The sequence below is a fragment of the Pygocentrus nattereri genome, chromosome 24, assembly GCF_015220715.1.
Source record: "Pygocentrus nattereri isolate fPygNat1 chromosome 24, fPygNat1.pri, whole genome shotgun sequence".
In the NCBI taxonomy this organism is placed as follows: domain Eukaryota; kingdom Metazoa; phylum Chordata; class Actinopteri; order Characiformes; family Serrasalmidae; genus Pygocentrus; species Pygocentrus nattereri.
Genome location: NC_051234.1, coordinates 31,827,481 through 31,846,719, shown reverse-complemented (window position 1 = coordinate 31,846,719; position 19,239 = coordinate 31,827,481). Strand labels below are relative to the sequence as shown.

The window sequence follows — 19,239 nt, the reverse complement described above, 5'->3', positions numbered from 1 at the left end:
AAGCTCTTACTAATGCCATCAGTTCTGCTGCCTGATCTGATTTAAAGGGCAGTTTCAATGTCATTCAAATAGTTAGCACCTGATGAGAGGTGTGCAAAACTAGTGGATGGGACAAAGCCAGTTTCTCTGCATCAGAGACCATTAGGGCACAAGCAGCCACAGCTCCAAGACAGGCGGGCATGCACTGTATGACCAAATCCAGAGTTTTAGACAGGTATGCAACAGGTCTGTAGTTGCCCCCATGCTCTTGGGCCAGAACATCCGCAGATCTTGAGTAAATCGCCAGCCCTTGCCCCTTGGCTTCTGTACTGGATTCACAGGTGTATTATAGGGCGAGGTTGTCGGGATAATGACACCCTGCTTGAGACGAGAAGCAACAATACGAGTTAGACCAGCCTCTTTCTCTGGGGACAAGGGATATTTTTTACAATAAACAGGTGTTTGATGCTTAAGTGTGGCCTTCTAGGGGGTGCATTCAATGAAGCCCACATCGTCCTTATGGGATGCACCCAGGTTATCAGGAATATCTGACAGTTCTTCAGGAATTGAAACTTCAGGAAGTGCGTGTCCAATTACTTCAGTGAACATTGAGATGTTTGGTGCGGCCTGCACAGTCAAGTGACCCTGCTCAAAAGAGAGAGAGATTCAGTTTAAACATCAAATCACGACCAAGGAGATTGAATGGTTAATCTGGTATAACAACAAAGTGATGCATTAAAAAAATGCTCGAGTCATCAGGACTTTTGGCAGGCAGTGAAGGAATGCGGGGGCACTCAATAGGGACCCCGGTAATACCCATAGATTTAACGGATGCACCAGTCAGAGGACCACTGTAAGAGAGTGAAGGCCACTAAATTGGTCCATACACTTGTCCGAACGGGTCTCATTCTGTGGACCTCCCTATACTTTGTATATAATTTGTACTATATACAAATGCTTTTGTGTCGTTTAGATTCTCAAACATGATCAGGAAAATGCCTGGACAAAGAAACTCATTTCAATAAATAAAACCCATCGATGTTTTCAATCCATTAACGTTGTTTAGTTTGAATGTATTGTATACGATTGTATGATCCCACACAAATAATTAACAATAATATTGATAGAAATGATGGAATCAGATCAGATCACACCCCATTCCAACTTTACACTGTACCAGAAATATGTGCAGTTATTAATGCCAAGTGAACCGGATACGCCGGAAACTGTGAATGGTCATGTCAGCGGATCCACAGACCATTGCACTAATGATACACACTGCTCTCACACACCTGGACAGAAAGAACACATATGTAAGAATGCTGTTCATAGATTACAGTTCAGCATACATCAACACAATCATCCCCGCCAAACTCATTCCTAAGCTCACAGACTTGGGTTTGAACTTTAATCTGTGCAGCTGGATACTGGACTTCTCGATGAGCAGACGTCAGGTGGTGAAAGCTTCTCCTCCACGCTGACTCTGAGCACAGGGGCTCCCCAGGGATGTGTGCTCAGCCCCCTCCTGTACTCCCTGTATAGACATGACTGTGTAGCCAAACAGGTCTGACATCATCTTCAAGTTTGCTGATGACACCAACATCCTAGGCCTCATCATTGATGGAGATGAAACAGCCTACAGAGATGAGGTCAGCGCTCTGTCAGAGTGGTGCCATGACTGCAATCTCTGTCTCATCAGCAGCAAAACAAAGGAGATGATTGTGGACTACGGGAAGTGGCAGAGGGGTGGTCACTGTCCCCTGTTCATAAATGGAGCCGAAGTGGAGAGAGTCAGCAATGTGACGTTCCTCGGCGTACACCTTACTGCTGACCTCACCTGGTCCCACCACACCAACACTATTGTGAGATCTGCCCGTCACCGTCTCTTCTTCCTGCGTAGGCTCAGGAAGTTTGGTCTGCCTCCTCACCAGCTTCTACAGATGGACCATAGAGAGCTTCCTTACAGGCTGAATCACTTTCTGGTACAGCAGCTGCACCGCCTGCCACCGCAAGGCCCTTAGAGGAGTGGTGAGGACGGCAGAAGCAATCATAGGCAACAAATTACCAGCCTTACAGGACGTCTACCCGTCCCGCTGCCTCAGGAAGATCAAAAAGATCCGGTCAGACAGCGTCACCCAGCACACGGCCTGTTCACCATCCATCCATCAGACAGGAGATTCCGCAGCATCCAGGCAGGAACAGCCCGGTTAATGAACAGGTTCTACCCCCAGGCTGCCAGGCTTCTGAACAAGCTGTGAAGCTCTGGGTCCGTCCCCAACTACCACTTCACTCAGTCACTCTGTCAGTGTTATTATTATATCATATCATCTCTGCTATGGACAATAACACCTCAACACTAAGCCACTTTAAAGAACAATAACACTGACTCACTTAATCCACTTTAGAATGTATAATTTCTCTATATTTAGTGTATATTTCTCTATATTTTGTGTATATTTCTCTATATTTTGCATATATTTTCTCTATATTCTCTCTGTATTTAATATATTTCAATTTGTTTTTTATATCTTACTTATTTACTGTCTTTAGAGTGATTATCTGAGCCTCACCACAAGCATTTCAATGCATAAATGTCCTGACATGTTGTGCAAATGACAAATGAACTTGATACCTGAACTTGATGACTGACTGGATGAGGGGAGTTTGCAGTTTATTCGTTATACAATACTGTATATAACCCCACAACATCGTGAAAAACACTGTTGTCCACTGGCTGAAGCACTTTTTCCCAATAAAACCAAACCCCGCCCAGTTTGGAACCCTGTCAACACTGAGAAGCAGAACAAGAAGAGTCAGTGACAGAGGCGGCGTCACAGGGCAGCTCCATTGTGACGTCATGCTCAGAGCTGCCAGCCGACACTTCCAGAAGAAGCGTTCTCTCTTTTCAGGAGCGCATCTTTACGATAATCACAGCACAAACAGGTCAGTCTGAGACTTTTTATGCGGCTTTATTCACACAAAAAAGTCTGAAGTTCACTAAACGGGTTTGTAGAAGGGTAATGTTTGTTTTACGTGGCTTTAAGTGTCGACAGACGATGATTACAGAGTTCATTTTGTATCTAAAGGAATGCCGTGCTGAAACTGCACTTTTGTGAACTGCAAAATCTTCAAAATTGGAATGTTTTTCAAAATAATTACATTATTAATTACATATTTTTCGAGAAATTAACATAATGCCTCTAAATAATGACATATTCTTAAAGTTATCGACCCCCGTCTTCAAATAGTTCACTATTTTTCCCAAATTGTCATGTATTACTGCTAAATAATGAAATATCAATTGTGAGAGGCTTTTGAAATACGGCTGAGCAGGAAGAAAACAATAAATAGACATGAAGCGAGGTTAATAGTGTGAAGATCTTGAGTTTTATTCAAATTCGATGTATGTAGGTAAGATTAGAAATGTTTGAAATGAGCCTTATGCTTTACTGGGAGAGTAAACGATTTCTCATTCAACCGTCTGATAATGAAGCATTTGGTGCTTTTTCAGACAAAAACAACTGTAAATCATTATGTTCGGCACTGGAGAGGCTTTATTTACTCATGATTCTCCAAATCAGCTTTCAGTGATTATACGAGAGAAGAGAAGAAGAGGGAAACGCCGTGAAGAGAGGCAGAAAACACCGAAAGACAAAGCAGGTACCACATTAATAATCCAGAGCAGCTATTCATCAGACTCTGGAGAAGCACACCTGACTGAATCCAGACCTTTTGTTTTGTAAAGTCAAAAGCAGGAGATGAAGCAGGAGCGAGAGCTGAGCCCCCCACCCTGTCCCCCAGCCTGCGGGTGGAACTGTGTCCCCAAAATGTCCCTGTTCCGTACAAAGGGCAGGAAGCAGGAGAGGCAGAAAGAGGAGGAGCAGCTCCAGCAGCTTCAGACAGAAAGGAGAGAAATGGAGCTGACTAATAAAGAAACAAGCCAGAAGAGAAAGACGGAGAGGCAGAGGAAGGTAATTCAGCCGAGAAATTAGTTCATCATTATACGATGAACCGGGTGTTTGCAGGTCATTATAAAGCCGTGTTTAGCAGATTCTCCACAAGGGGGCGCTTATAAGTCTCACTGAAAAAGTTCCTAACAGCAGGATCGCACTAATGCACGTACGTTTGTAACTGTTAGTTACAGATTTAAAGTATATGAATATATGAGATGAGCAGAAATTTACTAGACTAACAGGCTCTTTAACTGTAAACCACCACTAGTTTGGTGCGAATATAACACTGAAGCACTAGAGAACTTAATATTATCTTAGCAGTGGAACTTACACTAATTATCAGTGGCGAACCTAAGAACACAAACCATGTACTTGAGTTAAAGTCGAGACCCCCAAGGTACAATATCACTCCAGTAAAAGTAGAAGTTCCTCCCTTTAGACCTCCACTGGAGTAAAAGTACTAAAGTATTTACCTTCAAATGTACTTAAGTATAAAGTAAAAGTACTAAAAGAGTAATTCTGGCTCTGATGTCCTGTTATCATTTTTATAACCAGACTGGCTTCATGAACTCATTTCAGGTGAAAGTCCTCCAGCGTCTCTCTTGGTAAACCAGTCTTTTAATAGAATGTCATTAATTAGTGACGCTGACGTCTATTAAAATGATCAGAAGCACAAAACACTGAAGGTAAACAGTTTCCATCAGGGAGAACCGAGTGGCTCTGAAATCACTTTTTACACACAAGCAAAGTTTCAGTTTCAGATTTATTTACAACTTAGTTCCAAGTTTAAGTTGAATAAAAACTGGCTTTAAACTCAGGATCACAGATGAGCTCCTTTACTATGTTGATCTGTAGGCGTCTGTTCATAAACATAAACCAGCCCAAACTCATTTACTATAAAATGAAATGGTGTTTGTAGAAATTCAGAAAAAAGCCGCGTCAGTCTCGACTGCATATGTGGACATATTTCTATATTGAGCTCTATTTACACAAAGTTAGGTTAGTTCATCATTTATGTTGAACAGACTCTCCCAAAGTTTTACGCTGCTGCGCTGACGTTGAACCGCGTGCTGCACTGGGTCGGTATGACCAACAGGTCAAAACCAGCTCTAAACAAAGTGACCGCTGGGCCCTGATTGGTGCTCTGGCTTTGCGCTTCTTTCATTTTGACATGTTACGTTTTTATACACACAGAAACCAAAAGGAAGGACAGATTTCTCAAAATGTAGGAGGAAAAAGTCGGATATTAGACTCTGAAATGTAGTGGAGTGAAAGGAAAAAGTCGCCCAGAACGGAGAAACTTCAGTACAGATACACCAAAAATACTAAAGTACAGAAACTAATTACATTTACTGAGTTACTCAGTTACTGTCCACCACTGGTCTTTCTAAAGTGAGAATTTCTTCATTGCATACTACTATTTAATTAAATGTGTAGCCTGTCACCTCATTTCGATGTTAAAAACAGCGAGCCCCATTCACCCACCGCTCTTAAAAAGACCTGCGCAGTGTTCACGTAGAGTCCGACTTTCACCCATCTGTTCTCATTTGGGATTTGTTCTTAGGCAAGAACAGAATTTGTGCACACTGAGCACAAAGGTGCCAAAAGTCTTTAAGAACATGTCATGAATCTGACCGTGGTCCTCTCTGAGTGGAGTTTGCATGTTCTCCCCGTGTCTGTGCTGGGTTCCTCCCACAGTCCAAAGACATGCAGTCAGGCCAATTGGACACACTAAATTGCCCCTAGGTGTGAGTGAATGTGTCTGTCTGCTCTGGTGACCTGGCCAGGGTGTATCCTGGCTTCTGCCCAATGACCGCTGGGATAGGCTCCAGCACCAGTTTTCAATGCAAACAGGTGGAGCTATTCTTAGGATGTAGTAGTGTGTAATAAATCTTTGGGGTTAATCCATTTAAACCGTCTGCTTATTATTCAGTAACTACTATACATTTTTCAATAAATATTCTTTATATGTCTACTAAGTACCATCATATCACCATTATATTGAACCAAGCCATTGTTCTCAGGGGCTGATGGTCTGGATGGTTGTTTAGATGGTCGGATGGTTGGATGATTGTCTCATACTCACACTTTCTGTTTTGTTGTGTTGAAAAACTCTAACATGCTTAGTATGATAATGGAAACACTTTAATTCATCGTTTCTTTAATGTTTGTCTGATATTTTCAATAAAGTGGCATATTTCTCTCTCTCTCTCTCTCTCTCTCTCTCTCTCTGTCTCTCCCTCTCTCTCTTTCTCTCTCTCTTTGTCTCTGTCTCTCTCTCTCTGTCTCTCTGTATCTGTCTCTGTCTCTCTCTCTCTCTGTCTCTCTCTCTCTCTCTGTCTCTCCCTCTCTCTCTTTCTCTCTCTCTTTGTCTCTGTCTCTCTCTCTCTGTCTCTCTGTATCTGTCTCTGTCTCTCTCTCTCTCTGTCTCTCTCTCTTTCTCTGTCTCTCTCTCCCTCTCTCCCTCTGTGACGACCCCTTGCACTCCATCCTCCGTCAGCATCATGTCCTCATGTCCTGCACAGTGCAAGATATCTGCTGGCGTAATTAACTGCATGGACAGGAGAGGCAGGTCAGTGTCGAACTTCATCAAACTGAGATTAGCATGAAGGAGCCACACTATAAACTCAGTCTAGGCCAGGACAAATTATATAGTGATAGTATAAGTAGAGCTGCACATCTGTCTTTATAATCAGCTCGTTATGACTTTCACTCATTGAAAGAAAAAAATGCAAACTCTCCAAATAAATGAATATTTCACAACATTATACACAACATTTTATATATTAAAAATATTTCTTGCCTTAGTTTACATCATACTTTCAAAAAAACAAAATTTATCAAGGGCACAGCAACAGACCTGTGTTGCCCTCCCAAACACTGTTTTACTGAGTCTGAATGAGGCAGAAAGAGTGACAGAACAACACATACAAATCTTAAATGACAGTATAATCACTACGCCAGCAGGTTGATTTAGCAAGAACTCTGCTCTTCAAATGATGTATCCTCTAATGATGAAGGAAAAAGAAAGGAAATAGTCTGGGTGGTTGGAAACGTTATATAATGTAATCTGATATTACCGACCACACAGAAACAGCTCAGTCATCATCCATGATATTCCATACACGATTCCTAACCACTTGGTGGAAGTTGGGGTGGTCCACCTACAGCCAAGGGAGCTTGGCAAGTAAATATCTAATATGGATGGATTTAAAGTATGTATAGTAGTGTGTATCTTGGATATCCGATCCAGTGGCTGCATCACATGCCAGGTACCAAGGGTTTTTACTGAACTGGGAAAATCTGCTTTTTAGTTCCAGCGAACTGGACCTTAATACAGGACACACTAAAGCTCAGCTCGTCGGGTCACTCGGTCATTTTAAACTTCTGCTCTCTAACCACCTCCGCTCTGCCTGCAACTGTTTTACCTGATTTTTTAACATTTTTATGTTAATTATTTTCTCATTTATTTGTAGTTTTATTCATTATTATTCATAATCTTATTTTAATTATTGTTTTATTAATATTTGTCATTTTAATAAATATTTATTAGTATTTTTTTATATTCTCTCCCTCTTGTTTTATTTTTACTTGATTTTATTAACCTTTACATCTTATGTACGTTTTAATTTCTGTTTTATTATTTTTTAATTATACTTTTATGTATTTTTTTATTATTATTAATGTTTCACTTTTTATACTTACCTGATCTGGTTCTTCATTCATTAAATGTACTTTTATCATTTGATATGTTCTTACATGTTGTAGCAAAGGCTCCGGTGTTTCAATAGTGGGTGCCTATCTCTTTAATGCTCGTGCAGCAGAGTCATGAAACGTGGCCAAACGAAGAGAGAGAGAGAGAGAGAGAGAGAGAGAGGACGAGAGAAAGAAGCTGGAGCTTGGACGCTGTGTGTACCACCTTATATCCAGTCATACTCACCAGTCTCCCTATGAAGTTCAGTTTATGATGTTCCGAGCATTGAGTTGGTGACGACAAGTAAGTCGCTGTTAAATCGGCTGTCCATATTCGCTCCTTATGAAAGTTAAGTTCGTATTACGTGAAGAAAGAGGAGAAAAGAGCAGCATCGCGATGAAGTTCTTGTTATCACTGACTACTGGGGAATAGTGTTGATTTCTTTGAGGGCTGTACTCGTCCTTTCTGGGAGTTATTACGAGACAGACCCTCAGGAATGCTCATATGCTAGTGTGCTTATTTACTAGAGACAAATAATGTCATATTTGCTCCCTAAGCCATTATTCCTGCTAGAAATGAATGTTATACTGTTTAAAGCTTCTATTCCTTTTTAAGTGCTCATGCTCTGATGCAGCCATTCTGAATATTTCTATTAGAGTATGATGTTGTTCATTTGTTATTTCAGACTGTGGACAATGCTGAATGTCAAACTGTACTGACAAATACTGTGGATCACTCCACACTGTCTCCTCGTCTTCCTCCTGTGTCCTGACCGATGCACCCTCTTGTTTACTGCAAACCCCTAAATGAGTTAGCCCTACCTACTTAGCTCCTCCACAACAAATTGGTCCTTCGAACCGGATACAGTATTCAAGATGGAATGTGATGAGGAGACGTACCCTGCTGTGAGGCCTAAACGGCAACCTACACGCCAACCTACCCGATTACAAGACTTCGAAGTGGACTATGGGGGATACAGTGAAAGAAACCAGATACAGAGGGGCCCACCTACTCTCACCACTGAGAGAGAGGTGTTGCCAGCATGGGAGGGTCTAGAGTCAGTTACACCCTTCCACATAGCTCGGCCTCACCATAGTAGCCGATAAGGGGCAGCGCGACATGAGATCCCTCAGCTTGCCTCAAGCCCACCTCCACAGAGAGATCTGGAAGGTAAAGGTCTATCTGAGCCTTCCCCTCCGTACCTTGTGAGTAGGGACCTTGGTGCCTGTGAGGAGATCAGGGCTATCCAGGAGGATAATATTCGGCTTCTCCCGTCACAACAGGCCCTTCAGGCCGGCATAAAGGAACTTAATGAGGCACGAAGTGAAATTAAAGAGCTGATTGCTGTGGCCCGCTCACTCCGAGTAGAACTGAGTCAATGTAACAATCCAGTCCCAGCTTATAGTAGCTACAAGCCCCCACAAGTTCATACTGTAGTTCCAGAGAGCTTCACTGGTAAAGTAGAACCGAAGAAGGGGGAAGAGGATTGGCTTGATCCTCCAACATGGCCTGAACCTGAGGAAAACCTTGACAAGGGCATGTGCAACCTCAAGCTTGACAAAGTATTAACTGATAGCCAAGTCTGCTCTCCCGCTGACGATTCTGTGCCACTGCCCTGGTGGCTCCCAACAGTGAAACAACAGTATTCCCTGGGCCCAGCTATCACCCCTAACCAGGAAACCTCACCTCATACCCAGGTACCCACCTCTCAGCCACCTTTACGCCTAGCCTCAGTCCAAGCAAGAATAATACACCGCACACTGGACCCAACCAACCATCCGACAGCAGCCAGTGGGATGACACCTGGTGTGCAGCCCCCTAACCATCCTATGCTTTCCCTTGCACCTGAACGAGTGTATAGAGACCCCCAACCTACTATTCCAAAGCTTATTCATCCTGATCCCAGTGAATTCCCAGTGAATTCGACTCCGCATAGCTCTAGGAAACCTGCTCCCATTTGACACTATGGAGCTCTTTAAGTATCAGATACTTGTGGACCATTTGAAGCTGGATGAAGCTAAACTTATAGTTGATGCATATCTAAATTCACCAGCTCCCTACACTGATACTATGACTGCCCTACACAGTAAGTTCGGTCAGCCTCACCAGCTAGCCTTGCAGAAAATAGCAGCTGTGTTAGAAGCTCCAGAAATCAAGCATGGGGATATCGGGGCATTTCAGAGGTTCTCCCTCCAGATCCAGTCACTAGTGGGCCTGTTGCAGACCTTGGGCCCTGAAGGGGAAATTGAGTTAAACTGTGGATCGCATGTGGCACGACTCTTGAGTAAGCTTCGAGCCGAACAGCGAGCTGAGTTTCGCCGCCAACGGTCTAAGCAGCATGGGGCTACTCACAACCTATATGATCTGTCAGAATGGCTCCACTATGAGTCATGGTGTCAGAGCTTTGACAGCCCAGCCATTGGGAGATCCAGTAAGAAAAGGCAGAACCCAAGGATGGACAGTCGCCCCGGAAGACAGACAGTGACCTTCCTGCATGGTGCTGGAGAACCCTCAGAGACCACCCTCCAGCCATGAAAGGAATGTTCCATGAAGGGGAAGGCCAAGAGTAAAGCCTACTGTGCTTACTGCGAGAGCACTGAGCACTACTTTAGTCAGTGCAGTGGGGTCACCAAACTCTCCAAAGACCAGCTTAAAGAATGGATCCAAGCTAATAAACGCTGCTGGCACTGCATGCATCTCCTGGCCCTTCATGGGCTAAATACTAGGACTGGGGAGAGTCACGTTGATGTGACAGCCAAGGAAGAGAGCTGCTTGACCAACTCCACCTCTGAATCCTTCTACCTTGACCGACCTGATGCTGGGAATTGTGTCCTGCTGAAGGTTGTACCAGTGCTCATACGCTATGGGAGTTGGACCCTGGACACCTTCGCAATCCTTGGCGATGGGTCTGAGAGGTCTATGCTGTTGCCACCTGCAGCTAAGTCCCTCGGTATGAGAGGCACTCCTGAGGCCCTCCCCCTGCGTACAGTTCGTCAGGACATTCAGGTGCTTCATGGACACACTGTGTCCTTCCATGTCTCGCCAGTGACCAGCCCTCAGACTAGCTATGAGATTAAGGGTGTCTTCACAGCAGGCTGCCTTAGCCTAGTCCAGAATACTTACCCTATCGAATGCCTTCAAAGGAAATTCAGACACCTACGAGGCCTCCCCATAGCTGCTTTACGGGATGCTAAGCCATCACTCCTCATCGGCTCCAATCAGCCTCACCTTATAACTCCTGTAGGATCAGTCAGACTCGGCCCGCCTGGTGGACCAGCAGCAGTTCACACCCGGCTTGGGTGGACTCTTCAGGGACCCATCCGTGACATGGGGCATTCAATTCACCCTACCCAGTGTTTGCACATCTCGTCTCCACCGCCCACAGATGATATATGCAGGCACATTGAAATGGCAATTAGACGCCATACCTCAGCAGCACAATAGGGAGGTGACAAGGTCGAAGCAGGACCAGCAGGCTGTGGCGATGCTCAAGGCCAAGACTATCCGCATCCAGGTAGGCGGTATCCTGAGGTACGCTACACCACTGCTGCGTCATGCCAACATGCCACTACTGCACGCTCCAAGAGAATCAGTCATGCCTATTCTGCGTAGCTCAGAGAGGCGTCTCCTGAAGGAGCCTACATGGGCAGAGGCCTATAAACATGAGATGCAGAAGCTCATTGAGGCAGGTGCTGTGCGGGAGGTTACCCAGGAGACCACCCTCAGAGAGGAGTGGTACATACCCCATCATCTTGACAGCCACAACCGGAAAGATTGCCTTGTTTTCAATTGCTCTCACCAATACTTAGGCCAGACCCTGAATCAGTATCTTCTGCCTGGTCCTACCCTATGTGCTTCTCTGATGGGAGTCCTGGTGAGATTCCGTCAGTATCCCATTGCAGTTAGTGGAGACATTAAAGGGATGTTCCATCAGGTACACCTCCTTCCTGAGGACCGTCCCCTGCTAAGGTTCCTGTGGCGTAACCTGAAAGTAGATGAACCCCCAAGGACCTTTGAGTGGCAAGTCCTCCCGTTCGGCACAACCTGCAGTCCCTGCTGTGCTACATATGTGCTACAGCATCATGTGGCCACCCACAGTCAGCCTGGCGAAACCCTGCAGTTCATTGTGAATAACTGCTTTTACATGGATAACTGCCTGCAGAGTGTGCGGACGCCCGGTGAAGCTAAGCTCATGGTGGATCGACTCAGGGACCTGATGGCCTCTGCTGGCTTTGAGTTGCGTCAGTGGGCCTGTAATGACCCTAACGTCCTGAGCCACCTGCCACAAGAAGCCAGATCTGAAAGCCTGGACCTGTGGCTGGCGCAAGATAAGTGCAACCCCCTGGAATCGAACTTTGGCCTCAACTGGAATTGGGAAGCTGACTCCCTTGGTTACAAACACAGACCAGTGAGATATGAGGCAACCACCCTGAGGAACATTTATCGAGTCTTAGCTACTCAATATGATCCTTTAGGTTACCTACTCCCTTTCTCTACTTGAGCGAAGCTCATCATTAGGCAGCTATAGGATAAACAGAGAGGCTGAGATGACCCCAGTCTACCTGCTGAGCTACTGCAGGCCTGGTCCACCTGGGAGGATGAGCTCAGGTCCCTACCCTTTAATACTCAGCTAGCCCGTGTTCTGGAGAGAGAGCTCACCTTGAAGGTGGCCCAGACAGAGCTATGGTCGGACTCCACTACTGTGTTAACGTGGTTGCATTCCCAGTCCTGCCGATATAAGGTCTTTGTGGGAACCAGAGTAGCGGAGATACAGGAACTCACGGAGAATTGCCCCTGGCACTACGTAGACTCCGCTAACAACCCCGCTGATGATTTAGCTAGAGGAAAGACCTTGGAAGCCCTCATAAAGCCGAACCGATGGTCACAGGGGCCTCCCTTCCTCCTCCAGAACCCGGATACCTGGCCAGAGAGACCAAGCACCGAACCCTGTGAACCCAAAGTGGAGCTTTGGGAGGCTGCCTTCTGTGGAGTGGTTGGAACCTCATCTGTATCAGTCCGGCTGACAAAGTGTACACTACCTGGCAGGTGCTCTTGTATTCCACTGTCCAGGACCTCCAAGGACAAACCCCGTCCAGTTCTCTGACTACTGCTGGTCTGTACCGTCTAGCAGAAAGGATTGTTCTACAGCGAGCCCAACAACAGTCATTCCCAGAAGAATATGAGCTCCTGGCAACGGATAAACCCATCACCTTGAGGAGTCGCTTACTCACCCTAGCACCTGTTATGGATGAGTCCATGAACTTAATAAGGGTAGGAGGTCGACTCAGACGCCTGGAGGGTCTGGACAGCTCAACATTACATCCTGTTGTCCTAGATGCTTCACACCCAATCACACGTCTGTTCATCCAGAAGTATGACAATGACCTGCATCATCCTGGTCCAGAGCGTGTTTTTGCAGAATTACGGAGAATGTACTGGATTATTCGTGGACGGGAGGCGATTCATAAATACAAAAGAGCTTGTCCCGAATGCCAGCGCTGGAGAGCTCAACCGTCCATCCCTAAAATGGCTGATCTTCCTACTGCCCGTCTACGACTATACAAGCCAGCTTTCTACTCCACTGGCATGGATTGCTTCGAACCTATGCTTGTTAAGGTGGGCCGACGACATGAGAAACGTTGGGGAATTATCTTTAAGTGTCTGACCACCAGGGCAGTACACCTGGATATTCTCCAAAGTATGGATGCTGATGCTTATGCTTATGCTGATGGCCCTAAGACGGTTCGTTGCCAGGAGAGGAACCCCTGCGGAGTTGTGGTCGGACCAAGGGACTAATTTTAGAGGAGGGGAACGCAAGCTCAGAGATGCCTTCATCAGCATGGTGCCAGCCCCCAGCCTGCCCATGAAGAAGTCCTCCTAACAGTCCTACTGGAAGTTCAGGCCATTCTCAATTCAAAACCCCTGGGCTACGTATCTGCCGATATCGCAGATAATGACCCCATTACTCCAAGCGGCCCGATGGATCGCTCCCACAAGTGGTCTACCCAGAGACAGAGATCCTAAGCTGCAGGCATTGGCGGCACTCACAGGTTCTCGCTGATCAATTCTGGTGCAGATTTATCCGGGAATATCTTCCTTGTTTCCAGTCTAGACAGAAATGGCACTATTCCCCACCGAGCTCCAAAATCAGGCAGTTGTCATGCTGATGGACCCGCAGCTACCTTGGGCCCTGTGGCCAATTGGGCGTGTGGTCATGGTACACTGCAGTGATGATGGATACATCCGTTCAGCTGATGTGAGCATTAAAGGACAGGTCTACACCCTGCCAGTGGCTCGGCTAGTAATGCTACCAGCTCTCCCGTCTGAGAAAGATGATTCCTCCTAAAGCTAAGGCACCTCTTGACTGGTGAGCCTTTGATTGGAGCAAACGTGCCTTGCACATTTGGGGGTGACTGTAGCAAAGGCTTCGGTGTTTCAATAGTGGGTGCCTATCTTTTTAACGCTCGTGCAGCAGAGTCACGAAAGAAACGTGGCCAAACGAAGAGAGAGAGAGAGAGAGGACGAGAGAAAGAAGCGGGAGCTCGGACGCTGTGTGTACCACCTTATATCCAGTCATACTCGCGAGTCTTCCCTCTGCCTCCCTATGAAGTTCAGTTCATGATGTTCCGAGCATTGAGTTGGTGACGACAAGTAAGTCGCTGTTATCAATCCATTGCACCCTCATTGTTCTCTGAGATCAATCAATCAATCAATCAATTGATTGATTGATTTCACATAATATTGTTAGTCCAACATCAACGGAAAGATGGATGGCCACAGGGATGACCACAGGGGTGGCTTTCGTAATAATCAAAGATTATTCATTCTTTCATTCTGCCGTGCTGGGCACAATCATCAGATAGTACATCAGACAGAAAGCCCTCTTTTTTAGATGACCTTAAAATGGTGTTGCCATATTTGTCATTGTCCTGTTGCGCACAGCCTTGTCCTGTAGTATGTACCATCTATACGTTCCCTCATTGAATGAAGTGGTATAAATGAGAAGCAGAAACGCTTTCAGTCTAATCTGACTAATTGATAACTGGATTCCTTGCAGTCCTTCATTATCAGTGTTATCAGTGATGTCGAATACCTGTTGCAGCTCTACATAATAAGTATGAACATGTTTAAGCATTACCAATTTTGAGGTTTTATCAATCAGCAAATCGTTATGGTTTTATTGGTGTTTTTACAGGTTGTCACAGTTGTCCAAAGCCTTGGAGGACTGTGAGATGGGAGAGGACAGGGTGCAGTTACTGGAGGGTCTGATCTTGAAGGCAAGGCCTCGCACCAGCTCCCCCGGTAGAATAAACCAGACCCCTGAGGTGGGTGGGATGGTGCTGCACATGCTTACCACTTCTAACTCCAGTGCCAGTGTGGTGTATTGTTGTGTTACATACTACACTGAAAGCAAGGTAATGTTGTATGTGACAGATCCAGTCTAAAGAGGCGGAAGAGAGGAGAATTACATTGGAGAGCATTACACTGTCTCTTTGTGTATTTCCTTGTTTGATCCCTGATCTAATTACACACAAGTCTTTACCAGATCTTTGTATGTCTCATCTAGAACACAAAGTGACCAGCCTCCGACCGACTGCTGGTGAATCGCCCCAAGCCTCAGATACAGGTACGCAGTGCAGTCTTTTTAATCCGATATTTCTATGCATGGGTTCCTAAGGCTGTTAGTTGTACTTGAGAGTCTTTTCTGTCCCACAGTACAGAATAGAATTTGGTGCCTGAAGCTCAAATGATGATGAGCCCCAATTTTCACAGCTGCCCAGCCAGATTTCCAGTCTCCCGCTCTGAGACCCTCCTAGTTTCTGCTCGGATGGTCTGCCCAGTCTCCAGCTCAGTCGGAATCGCACAACCTGCACTGGCTCTCATCAGCAACAGCACCATCCTGCTTCCATCTACTCAACAATCCACACATTTGCAGCTGAGTCAACAATGCATTGCCATTCTCATGTTCAACTTTCTCAGTGTTTACAGTCCTTCGTTTTTCTTTGTCCTTGCTGTTTTCAGATGGATTTTTCTCAACTGCCTGCCTACCAGAGATCTGACCAGTGTCTGTGCCCATGATGATGAGTACTGGCAGCCTCACTGAAGCTCCTCATCACATGTGGCCTGCCTACACCTCTCGTTTACAGATGGCTCTGATCCTATACCAGGTATCGGAGTTGGGAGGAGTAAGCAGAAAATTTTTTATTAGATATTGGAATGAAATATATAATGGACTCAATCCAACCCTTCAACAAATCTAGCTGAAATAGCTACATTTCCAACTTCTTTCTTTTTCTGTCTTTATCTACGCCTTTCTTTCTCTCCCTCAGTGTTGTAATAACTCCTTGCACGCCACTCACAATAAACTTCATGCCCACTCCGATGCAGCAAGACGCCTAGTGAAGAAGAAAGTGCTGGATGTCTTCTGGCGTAATGGATTGCAAGGAGAGGAGAAGCAGGTCAGTGTCGAGCTTCTTCAAGGCCAAAGTTGAGACTACTGAACTTGGTCTGGGCCAGGACAAATTATGTTGTGATGGTAAGATTAATTTTGGAGTTGACAACTGACAACTACTTCCATAATGGCTTAATCACCCCATCGTTACCTTGATTAATCAATTAATTGGGGAAAAAATGCAGTATTCATTCAGCAATAAAAATACAAGGATTATTATATTATTATTGTATATTATTATATATCATCTATGTCTTAAATCATATTTGCAAAGAATTTAAAGAACTTTTATCAACAACATAGCAACATATCTGTACTGCCCTGTTAACAGATATGCTTAATCAGATAATTGGCCACTCAGGAGCATGACTGGCCACTCAGGGGTGCCTGGCAGTATAAGAGGTCACAGATTTTTCTCAACCACTAAACATTTTAGCTCAAATTAAGTCACTGGAAAAGAGCAACATGCAGCTCAAATGGAGTACCTTGACTGGTAGATGGGTCAGCTTTTTGCCTAATAACACAGCAGGCATGGCAGCATTACACACTCACATCTGTACGCTGAGAGCAAATCCAGGGCCCAACTGCTCAACAGCTAGGTTGCAGGCTTCTGCTGCCACACCGTCAAGTCAAAGGCCTCATTTAAAAGCTTTTTGCCAGTAGCAAGCCCCCTGCATTCAAAGGTCCCCAGTGGAGAAGCAACAGGATCTATGCACTGGGCAGTCCACTCTACTGCCATCAGCCTCTGCCTCTGGAAAAAGAGCAGACGCACCCAAAGCAACACTCTCCTCCTCAGTCTCCTCCACATCTAGGTCTGCAAGCAGGACTTGCTCTTGAACAAGTTTCTGAAACACAGCCTCCTTAATAAGAGTTAGGCTATGAAAACACTGCAAATCTGTGACACAAACCAATTTCAATAAAAAACAACCTCCCCCACTAAAAGAAAAGTGCCAGCAAACAAGCCAAAACACAAATACTCACCAGAATGGACGAGCCCCCAATTCTGGTTGATGTAAATGGAATGGGGGTACTTCAAATACATCCCAGGCAATTTAGAGTGTAAATCTCAAATATGGGCAGAATTAAAACTAATTAACTAAGTAACTAATCAGGAACTAAGCAAGAACGAACTAGTAGTGCTGCATTAACACTTAAGTAACTACTCTTAACCACCAAGGGCTACTAGTTAACTACTCAGTGGGTAATTTGCTCATAAGCCTAGAAATGGGACAACTGCTACAATACTAGTGTATTCAGTAGACCAGTCTCCTCACCTCTCATCACCACGTGGGCCAGTGTTTCTTCTGAACAGTAGCTCTTGAGGGCAGGGTCAGCTGAAGAGAGGGCTCACGGAAATATCTGGCTGTGTATGTGTCCTGCCTTCAAATTCACTTGGTTCTCAATATTAATAAGTGATTATGGAATCACTGTCTGCAAGATAATGAATGAGGTGTTGCTGTTCTTCAACAGGGGACAAAGAACGTGAACCTGTAGAAGCGCAAGAGCCTATTCTTCCATCCCAAGATGCCAAAAATCGACATCTTCAAAGCGGTAAAGAGTAATTTTCAGTAGTTTTACTGTGTTATTGTATCCCAGTAAAAAGAATCACATTATAGTAGTAGCATAATATTTTACACATTGTTGGTATTAACATTTTAAATTGTGCTAAGACTTAAATCATGAGGCTTATAATATGACCAATGTCTCAAATCACAGAGATCCAAAAAAGGATCGATAATGCCAGGTCTCATACTTCAGATCAGGGCCGTTTGCAGAGTCGTCACACTGCTGATATGAGTAAGTCTGCATTGTTAATCAAGTTTATGTTTTTATATTTGGCAGGCACTCTTATCCAGAGTGACTTAGTTTGATCATTTATCACAGGCAGGCATTGGTAGTGTTAGGAGTCTTGCCCAAGGACTCTTCTTGGTATAGTGTAGAGAGCTCACCCAGGCAGGTATTAAACCCCAGTCTACAGCATAGAAGGCAGAGGTGTTACCCACTACACTAACCAACCACTTTTTTATAGATACTTTAGGTTTAATAATGTGCAAAAGGTTGAACTGACAGGCAATAAAACTTTAAAAGTAGGAATTTCATAGACAATTATATAGTCATTTCAGTTATTAAGTAGGCAAACACTGAATGTGAGATCTTCTCCCTGCAGGTGGAGCCAAAAGTGTGACTTGTGAAAGTGTGAAGCCTTGGAGACCTTCCATTTTCACCAGAATGTTCTCCTGCTTTAGGAAATGGGCTGCCTCGTCGCTCTTTAAGTTTGTTTTTCTACCCCGTCATCACCATCTTCACCTCTTTTCATGCTCCCACTAAATCCTGCCAGAAAACAAAATCACTTATCACAGTTAAACACCCAGGTTTACTTCACCCTCTCACCAAATGACCAGGTCCTGCAGACACTGTGTGTCGGTGCTCAGCGCAAATCTGGTGTCTACCAGAGGAGGATGGGTTCCCCTTTTGAGTCTTGGTTCCTTGCCACCGTCACCCTCAGCTTGCTCATTTGGGGCTCAGACCCAGATTTTCTCTGAAGCTGCTTTGTGACGCTCATAAAAAGTGCTCTACAAATAAATTCTTGAATCGAATTAAAAGATCTGTCAAAGTTTCCTCCGGCTGAATAAAGACAGAAATAAAATTATTTGGCAATAAGGAGGAAACACTGAAGGTCAGTGAGCACTTCAGAGCTCCGATGACTAAAGACCAAGTCAGAAACCTGGGTGTACTAACGAATCCAAATTAAGCCTTAAATCCAGCCTGAAAATTTAATCCAAATCTGAATTTTGGCTAAAAAAGTGTTTAGCTGCACTAAACCAGCTCGCCTGCTGCTCGAATCTGGAATCAGCTGCCAGAAGATCTCAGATCTGCCCCTAATCTGCCTCTTTAAACTCAGACACTTTTTATCTTGTGCGTCTTTCACACTTTCTGCACTTCTTTTTAATTCCTTTTATTTTTGTCATTTCCACCTTATTTTATTGGACTGTTTTTCTTTTGCTTTGTTTCTGTAAAGCACTTTGATCTGCACTTCTGAAAATAAACTTGTAATAAAAACAGATGACTCCTGAAATCGTAAATAACCCTTTAAATTTACAATTTATTTGTGGGAAAAAAGGTTATCTGTCTGTCTCTCTGTCTCTTTATCTGTCTTTCAT

The 19,239-nt window shown here is 44.6% G+C and overlaps 1 protein-coding gene across 4 annotated transcripts; it reads left to right on the top strand.

Moving 5' to 3' along the window:
* Positions 1–2,808: 2,808 nt before the first annotated feature.
* LOC108434232 lies at positions 2,809–19,138 on the top strand. Of its 4 annotated transcripts, none has more exons than XM_017709218.2 (13): positions 2,809–2,922; positions 3,561–3,639; positions 3,725–3,950; positions 6,433–6,504; positions 7,754–7,929; positions 8,312–14,277; positions 14,822–14,951; positions 15,194–15,253; positions 15,400–15,794; positions 15,957–16,085; positions 17,549–17,629; positions 17,795–17,875; positions 18,246–19,138. In XM_017709218.2, exon 6 carries the CDS (start codon positions 11,012–11,014, stop codon positions 12,125–12,127), a length of 1,116 nt encoding a protein of 371 aa, XP_017564707.1. In that variant the 5' UTR covers positions 2,809–2,922; positions 3,561–3,639; positions 3,725–3,950; positions 6,433–6,504; positions 7,754–7,929; positions 8,312–11,011; the 3' UTR covers positions 12,128–14,277; positions 14,822–14,951; positions 15,194–15,253; positions 15,400–15,794; positions 15,957–16,085; positions 17,549–17,629; positions 17,795–17,875; positions 18,246–19,138. The 4 variants fall into 4 exon arrangements, with proteins under 4 accessions (XP_017564707.1, XP_017564706.1, XP_017564709.1 ...); XM_017709217.2 differs by having other exon boundaries at positions 15,957–16,162; XM_017709220.2 differs by having other exon boundaries at positions 15,400–15,812; positions 15,957–16,162.
* The last annotated feature ends 101 nt before the right edge of the window (positions 19,139–19,239 follow it).

Bases quoted from the DNA above. Each gene is read 5' to 3' on its own strand.
- LOC108434232 (XM_017709218.2), top strand. From the start codon at position 11,012: ATGATATATGCAGGCACATTGAAATGGCAATTAGACGCCATACCTCAG.